Raw genomic sequence first — 9,422 nt, 5'->3', positions numbered from 1 at the left:
AGGATGGTCTCGATCTCCTGACCTCGTGATCCGCCCGCCTCGGCCTCCCAAAGTGCTGGGATTACAGGCTTGAGCCACCACGCCTGGCTCTAATCATCTTTCTATATGGATGACTACATAAGTCTAAGAATGCCAAAAGAGACAGACACAGAACCAGTCGGATTCCTTTCTTCTTGAAGCTTCTGCACAGCAAAAGACACTTTAACAGACAACGTAGAGAATGGGAGAAAATTTTTACAAACAATGCATGTGACAAAGATCTAATGTCCAACACCGATAAGGAACTTAAACAAATCTATAAGAAAAAATAACCTCATTAGAAAATGGGCAAAGAACATAAAGAGACACTTAAAAAGAAGACATACATACAGCCAACAAGCATACGAAAAAAAGCTCAATATCACTGATCATTAGAGAAATGCAAATCAAAACCACAATGGCATACCATCTCACACCAGTCAGAATGGTTATTATTAAAAAGTCAAGGTCGGGCATGGTGGCTCACGCCTGTAACCCCAGCACTTTAGGAGGCCAATACAGGCAGATCACACGACGTCAGGAATTCGAGACCAGCCTGGACAACCTGGCAAAACCCCGTCTCTATTAAAAACACAAAAATTAGCCAAGTGTGGTGGCGGGCACCTGTAATCCCAGCTACTCAGGACGCTGAGACAGGAGAATCACTTGAACCCGGGAGGCGGAGGTTGTACTGAGCCAAGATCATGCCACTGCACTCTCCAGCTTGGGTGACAGAGCTGGACTCTGTCTCAAAAAAAAAAAAAAAAACATTATATTTGAACTTTGTTTGAATCACTAACACATACTGGGCATTCAATAACAAAAGAAAGGACATGAGATTGTGATTCTTATTAGGGTTTGAAAGGCACTTCACTAGGGTTCAACATAGAGCAGTCTGAAACATACTATAATAATTTAATCCAATGGCTCATCTACAGCACCTAAAAAGATTCCAGCAGATTCTCATTATTCAGCGTAGTTACAGTCTACAAAGTTCCATGAACACTGAATTAGTAAATAAAAAGTTAGGTTTCAGCAAGCCACTGGTCACATTTTTGTAAACTTACCAACACCTAATTTTGTTGTATGTGTGCTTATTTAATATATATTGTTGGCTAGGCGCAGTGGCTATCGCCTGTAATCCCAGCACTTTGGGAAGCCATGGCAGGCGGATCATTTGAGGTCAGGAGTTCGAGACCAGCCTGGCCAACATGGTGAAACCCCGTCTCTACTAAAAATACAAAAAAAAGAAAAAAAATTAGCCAATCATGGTGGCGCATGCCTGTAGTCTTAGCTACTCAGGAGGCTAAGGCAGGAGAATCGCTTGAACCCAGGAGGCAGAGGTTGCAGTGAGCCAAGACTGCACCAGTGCACTCCAGCCTGAGCAACAGAGTGAGACTCTATCTCCAAAAACAAAATTAAATAAATAAATAAATAATACATATTGTTGATTCATTAACATTGAACTCACACCCAAAGGCACTACAGCATTCACACCTGAATGAAGTTTATTTAATGCATGTATTTTCTCTATAAGGCACATCACAGACTTCTCGGACTTATGAATGCTAAGCAGCACTTCAGCACTATGCTTGGGGGCCAATTTAAATGGCAAAACAACCAACAAACAGTACAAAAATAGGAAAAGCATGGCATTAAATAGACAACAAAAACGATACCTGGCTATTGTATGAGAGCTGAAAAAGAAGGCAGAATATCACCCTGTTCAAACTCAAATTCTTTGTCACTCTGCAAGCACATGACTATGAAAGTGCTATGAGTACTGATTTGGGGATTACAAAAAATAGTAGGTCAGTTCACAAATACGAAAGCTGCAAACAAAGAGGATCGACTGTATTTTCGTAGACAATCTAATCTCATAGAAGATTTCAATTCAGACAAAAATCATGAGAATTACTGTATTAGAAAAGGGTACTAGATAGGGGGAAAAGAATAAAAATCAGAATTAAAGGCTCAAAATTCTGCATCAACCATATCCAGTTACACCTTAATATGTTTGTGACAGACTACATTATTGTTCCAAACCATCACCCCTCCCTATATCTACAACCTTTCCCCAAGACAATGCAGTTCCTCCTGCTAGAGATCAGGTATATTTATCTATACTACCAATGTTAGCCATGGACAAGATATGTGTTTTGGCTGACTGAATGTTAGTGGACATGATATATGCAATGGCTTAAAATGTACTTCCTGAACTGGAGTTTCCTTGTGATTCTATCACTGTGACAAAAACGCATCCTCATGTAGTCCACTGATCCAAGGGGGAACAAACACACAGAAAACATACCTAGACTCTATCTGTAGCCTGGAGCCTCACCAAGCCAAGAACAGTCAACTCACAGACATGTCAGCAAAAATAAATGTTTTTCATACCTTAAGTTTTATATAATTATTGACCTATAGTTAAATGATATATAATATACATTGATTTTAAAATATCATTATCCCATTAAAAATATTTACATTAAAAACTGAGATCACTTTCTTTCCTTTTTTTTTTGAAATTAAGACACAGGGTGTCTCAGTGTTGCCCAAGCTGGAGTTCAGTGGCTAGTGGCTATTCACAAGCACGATCATTGCACACTACAACCTCAAACTCCTGGGTAGGATCAAGCAATCCTCCTGCCTCAGCTTTCCAAGTAGCTGGGACTACAGATGTGTACCACAGCATGTCAGCTGTCTCTCCCCTTCTTGACCTAAAGCCTAGCACAAAAATTAGCTGAAGAGAATGTTTCCAAAAATGCCTGAATCAATATCTCCCATCCTACATAATTTCTGTTTGATTTTGCCATTCACCCATAAAATGGTGGGATCTACCTCCCCTCCCGGCAAATTTGAGCTGGCCCTCTAATCCTAAGATCTGAAGCCAGATATTAAGCTACTTAATTAATTTCCATGTTTGTCCTCCATGCAACCTAGCAATCAAGTAAGAAGTCAAAACCTACTGATACGGTTTGGATGTGTCCCCACACAAATCTCACCTTGCACTGCAATAATTCCCATGTGTCAAGGACAGGGCCAGGTACAGATAACTGAATCATGAGGATGGTTCCCCCCATACTGTTCTCATGGTGGTGAATAAGTCTCATGAGATCTGATGGTTTTATAAATGGGAGTTCCCCTGCACATGCTCTCTCTTGCCTGCTGCTACGTGAGACATGATTTTGTACCTCCTCGCCTTCCACCATAATTGTGAGGCCTCCCCAGCCATGCAGAACTGTGAGTCAATTCAACCTCTTTGCTTTATAAATTACCCAGTCTAAGGTATGTCTTTATTTGCAGTGTGAGAACAAACTAATACAATAAATTGGTACCAGTAGAGTGGGATGCTGCTGTAAAGATACCCGAAAATGTGGAAGCAACTTTGCAACTGGGTAACAAGGAGAGGCTGGAACAGTTTGGAAGGCTCAGAAGAGGATAGGAAAATGTAGGAAAGTTTGGAACTTCCTAGAGAATTGTTGAATGGCTTTGACCAAAATGTTAATAGTGATACAGACAATGAGGTCCAGGCTGAGGTGGTCTCAGATGGAGATGAGGAATTTGTTGGGAAATGGAGTAAAGTCACTCTCACTATGCAAAGACACTGGAGGCATTGTGCCTCTGTATTAGAAAAGCGCACAAGATAGGCGGAAAAGAGTGAAAATCAGAATTTTTTTCTAGAGTTCCCTAGAGATCTGTGGAACTTTGAACTTGAGAGAGATGATTTAAGGTATCTGGCAGAAGAAATTTCTAAACTGCAAAGCGTTCAAGAAGAAGCAGAGAATAGTTCAGAAAATTTGTAGCCTGATGATGCAAGAGAAAAGAAAAACCTATTTTCTGAGGAGATTGGGTTGTAGAAATTTGCCTAAGTAATGAGGAGCCAAATGTTAATCACCAAGACAATGGGGCAAATGTCTCCAGGGCATGTTAGAGATCTTCACAGCAGACCCTCCCATCACAGGCCTGGAGGCCTAGAAGGAAAAAACGGTTTTGTGGGTCCAGGATCCCCTGCTGTGTACAGCCTAAGAACTTGGTGCCCTGCATCCCAGCTGCTCCTGCCATAGGTAAAAGGGGCCATTGTACACCTCAGGCCATGGCTTCAGAGGGTGCAAGTCCCAAGACTTGGCAGGTTCAAGGTGGTGTAGAGCCTGAAGATGCACAGAAGTCAAGAATTAAGCTTCGGGAACCTCCGCCTAGATTTCAGAAGATGTATGGAGATGTCTGGAAATCCAGGTAGAAGTTTGCTGCAGGGGCAGGGCCCTCATGGAGAACCTCAGGTAAGATGGTATCAAAGGGAAATAAGGGGTTGGAGCCCCCACAAAGAGTCCCCACTGGGGTACTGCCAAGTAGAGCTGTGAGAAAAGGGCCGCCATCCTCCAGACCCCAGAATGGTAGATCCACTGACAGCTTGCACTGTGTGCCTGGAAAAGCTTCAGACACTCAATGCAGTCAGAAAGGGGGCTGTATCCTGCAAAGCCACAGGGGCTGGGCTGCCCAAGACCATGGGAACCCACTTCTTGCATCACCTAGATGTGACACATAGGGTCAAAGGAGGTCATTTTGGAGCTTTAAGATTTGCCTGCTGGATTCTGGACTTGCATGGGGCCTGTAGCCCTTTTGCTTTGGCTACTTTCACCCATTTGGAATGGGTGTATTTACCCAATGCTTGTATTCCTGTGTATCTAGAAAGTAACTAACTTGCTTTTGATTTTACAGGCTCATAGGTGGGAGGGACTTGCCTTGTCTCAGATGAGACGTTGGACTATGGACTTTTGAGTTAATGCTGAAAGAAGAGTTTGGGGAACTTTGGGGAAGGCATGATTGGTTTTGAAATGTGAGGACATGAGATTTGGGAGGGGTTGGGGCAGAATGATATGGTTTGGCTGTGTTCCCACCCAAATCTCATCTTGAATTGTAATAATTCCCATGTGTCAAGGGTGGGGCCAGGTGGAGATAACTAAATCATGGAGGCAGTTTCCCCCATGCTATTCTCATGGTAGTGAATAAGTCTCATGAGATCTGATAGTTTTATAAATGGGAGCTCCCCTGCAAATGCTCTCTCCTGCCTGCCACCATGTAAGACACAACTTTGCACCTCCTCGCCTTCCACCATGATCATGAGGCCTCTCCAGCCATGTAGAACTGTGAGTCAATTAACCTCTTTCCTTTATAAATTATCCAGTCTCGAACAGGTCGTTATTAGCAGCATGAGAACAGACTAATACACCTACTAAGACACTGTAAAAAGACCCAAACTAGACATGTGGCAAGGGAAAAAGAGAGAAAGAAAGCGCGCCAGCAAGAAGGGAAGGGGTGGGGTAGAAGTAAGGAAGAGGCCATGGAGATGCCATGGAGCAGGACATCGACTGCAAATCATCTGGGCCCATTTTGTATCTTATAGCCATCCTAGTGCTCCAGCTGATACTGTATGAAGCAGAACTTCCCAGCCAATCCACACAATTGTGAGAACAAATAAACTGCTATTGTTTTATGACACTAACTTTTGGGGTGAATTATTACATGATAACTCAAATAGTTGTTAATAAATGTGTGCTGAATTAATTTAATTCATTAAAATATTCTGTTTAATGCTTACCTTGGTGTTGGCCATGTCCACAATATACTGGTCTCCTTTTATACATTCCATTACTTCAAAACCATCTCTGTCAATCACCTTGGCCTGAGAGCTTCCAGATACAACAAGAATCATGTCTCCTGTATTACTATACTGTAATGACTTGATCTGGTGGCTGTACAAAAAGAAAAGGAAAATTGGTAAGATACTGAGCACAATGTTTATAATTTTACTACAGTAAGTATTGCCAGAAAAAAAATGTTACACAAATGCACAAATTGATAATTTCACAAAATCAGGAACATCAACCTCAAATGCATTCTAAATACCCACTGGCAGCCGAGTGAGGTGGCTCATGCCTATAATCCCAAAACTTTGGGAGGCTGAGGCAGATGGATCACCTGAGCTCAGGAGTTCAAAACCAGCCTGGCCAACATGGTGAAACCCTGTCTCTAACAAAAATACAAAAAATTAGCCGGGCATGGTGGCAGGTACCTATAATCCAAGCTACTTGGGAGGCGAAGCCAGGAGAAGTGCTTGAACCTAGGAGGCAGAAGTTGCAGTGAGCTGAGATCGCATCACTGCACTCCAGCCTGGCAACAAGAGCAAAACTCTGTCACAAAAAAATAAAAAAAAAAAAACCAACCAACCAACCAACCACTGGCTATTCTGGTAGTTCTCTCTTTCCACTTTCCACTGCAATCTATTAAAAATCTCTCTAATTACCTTATATCTCCAACCCAACCAACTCTCCCTCTTTCAGCTGTTGAATCTTCTGGCTCTTTCTCAGAAGAAACAAGAACTGCCTCAACTTCCTCTCATTATCCTTATAAACTTATCTTTACTTGAACTTTCTTCCTCCTCCTCTTTCATTACAATGGTAGAAATGAACCTCTTCCACCCCATGGCAAATCATACTTATATCCTGGATCTCATCTCTCCCAGTCTCCTCAGGAACTTCTACCGACTATCTTCTCTCTCTCCTCCCCTTCACAGCTAAGCTGTTTGAACAAGTTTTCAAGCCTCCTCATCTCCTCTTTTAATTCTCTAGCACTACAATATCTTTCCACCCTCACCACTTCACTAAAACTCATGTTGCCATTGTGGCTGTAGTGAATACAGTGGTGTGCTACCCAGAACTCCCCCTTCAGAAGTGAAGTGCTCATTATCCTAGCTTCTGGGATTTTGCCTACTGATGGCTAATAGCTGGACCCTCAGGAATTTCCCTGAGTTGCAACTCCCTCACCAAAGGTTACACTATTATACCACCCCAAAACAGCCCACATTCAATGACTGACCAATATGCAGTAGAACAGTCTATTCCTGGAATATCTCAGAGGGGTTATTCTAGCTTCAGATCTCCCTGTGGAACAGTTGTTGCTGCTATGGCAACTACATGGCAATTCAATTTCCCCATCTTCCTAATGCTGTTTCCCTTGTACCCTCTCTCACGGGGATTGACCTCAGAAACACTCCCCAATATAAACTTCTGTCATGCAAACACAGACATTTCAAAGTGTGTTTTTGGGAAACCTGACCTGGGAAAGTTGATACGAAAAGTGGTCCTATGAAGTTTTGACTCCCAATGAGAATTTGATGCTGTATCAATCAAAAACTGGCTAGCAATGAGAAACCCATTACTGGTGGCACATAGTCCCTAACATGCCACAGCAGGGCAACCACAATTGCTGAAACTTTTGTTGGTGAAAGAGAAGCCACGGCAGGTGCAATATTTCAGGCATTTATACACAGAAGTAATTAAAAGGACTAGGAATTGGATAGCTGTTGCTAGGAGAAGTCGATGCAACAGAGAAAAACAATGAAAGGGTGAGAGTGACAAATCACCAATTAAAGACTATACTATGAAATCCAGAGAGTCTCTCTGGCAGCATATAAAGACAGGGTTTTTGGTCTCTGTCAGATAAGCGGTATGCAGTCATTGATCTCATGAAGCATTTTTTTCTATCCCTGTTAAGGAGGACTAAGAGCAGCTGACAGTCCCATCCAACTAACAGCAGCATACATTTACACGCATGAATTAAGGCTATTATTAATTTTCCAGCCTTTAGATCCCAAGGGATATGAACAATCCAAAGAAATTCATGTTGATCCACGGTCTAAATATCACATTAATTCAATCAGGTGAGCAAGAAGGAGCACATATACTGGTAAGATACAATCTTCCCAGAAAATGAGAGATAAACCCTATAAAAGAACAGGAGATTGAGACAAGGAGATGAGGAGAAGATGCATGTAGACAGACATATGAAAGGGGACAAGTATGAAGCTTTTTGGGTCACAAGTTAATCCCAGAAAGCATCAACCTCAAAAAAGGCAATGAATAACCATGCAAAGTGACTTGGTCAGTTTGGCTGACGTCATCCACCCCACTGTTAATAGGCTTGTAAATGAAATAGTCATGGTGGCATCAACAGAAGTCATAGATGAGTCCAACAGCAACTCTTAACTTGACCTAACTGTTGTTGCTGCTGAAGATCCAACCTGCCAACTCTGGTGAGCCCTTCCTCACAAAATCAATACTAAGCTAATAAATAAGTAAAATATATTATATGAAAAATGGTAATAAGTATGTGGGAGAAATAAAGCTAGGAAGGTAAGAGACAGGGATAAATATTTTAAATAAGGAGGTCAAGAAATAAGTGAGTAGCTAGAATTACAGAATCACTTAAAGTAAAGGCAAAATAAAGATGTTTTCAGAAAAACTAAAACTAACAGAATTTGTCAACAGTTGACTTGCTTTAAAAGAGATATTACACAGAATTCTCCAGGTAGAAAGAAAATGATCCCCAACAGAGTATGGCACGAAGAATAACAGAAAGGGAGAATATACAAGTAAATGAACAAATAAGTTATGAATACTGACGGCATAAAATAACAATACATCTGAACGGTTTAAAATGCACATACCAATACGTAAAAGTACAAAGGATCCTTGAACAACACAGGTTTGAACTGCACAGCTCCACTTTTACACTGATTTTTCTCAACCACATACAGATCAAAAATACAGTATTCTGCCAGGAACAGTGGCTCGTGCTCATAATCCCAGTAATGCAATGAGCTATGATGGCGTCACTACACTCCAGCCTACGTGACAGAGCAAGACCCAATCTCTAAAAAAAAGGAGAAAAGGTGGGGCAGGGTGACTCATGCCACGGTTTGGGAGGCTGAGGTAGGTGGATCACGAGGTCAAAATCAAGACCATCCTGACTAACATGGTGAAATCCCGTCTCTACTAAACATACAAAAAATTAGCCAGGTGTGCTGGCATGCACTTGTAGTCCCAGTTACTTGGGAGGCTGAGGCAGGAGAATTGCTTGATCCTGGGAGGCAGAGGTTGCAATGAGTCAAGACTGCTCCACTGCACTCCAGCCTGGCTGACAGAGCGAGACTCCGTCTCAGAAAAAAAAAAAAAAAAAGACGAAGAAAAAAGAAACACTAAAACATCGTATGTAGTATTCACTATAGTATTCACAGGATGCAAAACTTGCATATACAAAAGGCTGGCTTTTCCCACAGGTGGACTCCTCAGGACCAACTGCAGGACTTGGGTATGCACAAATTTGAATACAGACAGGGATCCTTGCCTACACCAAGGGGACAACTATGTGTGAGAACAGTAGCAAAAGGGCAGGAGGGAGTAACTGCCGTTACGTGTAGTTAATAATCCAAAGTCTTTGTATGTGACTGGGAAGTAGTAAAAGTACTAATTTTTTTCTTTTTTTGAGACGGAGTCTCGCTCTGCCGCCCAGGCTGGAGTGCAGTGGCCGGATCTCAGCTCACTGCAAGCTCCGCCTCCTGGGTT

At 42.0% G+C, this 9,422-nt stretch overlaps 1 protein-coding gene across 1 annotated transcript in view; it reads right to left on the bottom strand.

Annotated features, from left to right (window-relative positions):
- Window positions 1-9,422, bottom strand: part of WDR70 (WD repeat domain 70) — a 383,095-nt gene that overhangs the window by 281,100 nt on the left and 92,573 nt on the right. The window contains exon 8 of the mRNA XM_011944378.1: window positions 5,618-5,771. Within this exon, the coding sequence (XP_011799768.1) occupies window positions 5,618-5,771 (154 nt within the window). The remainder of the gene's footprint in view (window positions 1-5,617; window positions 5,772-9,422) is intronic.

The sequence above is a fragment of the Colobus angolensis genome, unplaced genomic scaffold (assembly GCF_000951035.1).
Source record: "Colobus angolensis palliatus isolate OR3802 unplaced genomic scaffold, Cang.pa_1.0 Scaffold230, whole genome shotgun sequence".
Taxonomy (NCBI): domain Eukaryota; kingdom Metazoa; phylum Chordata; class Mammalia; order Primates; family Cercopithecidae; genus Colobus; species Colobus angolensis.
The sequence above is the reverse complement of the archived record's forward strand: the minus strand, read 5'-3'. Positions and strand labels throughout refer to the sequence as shown.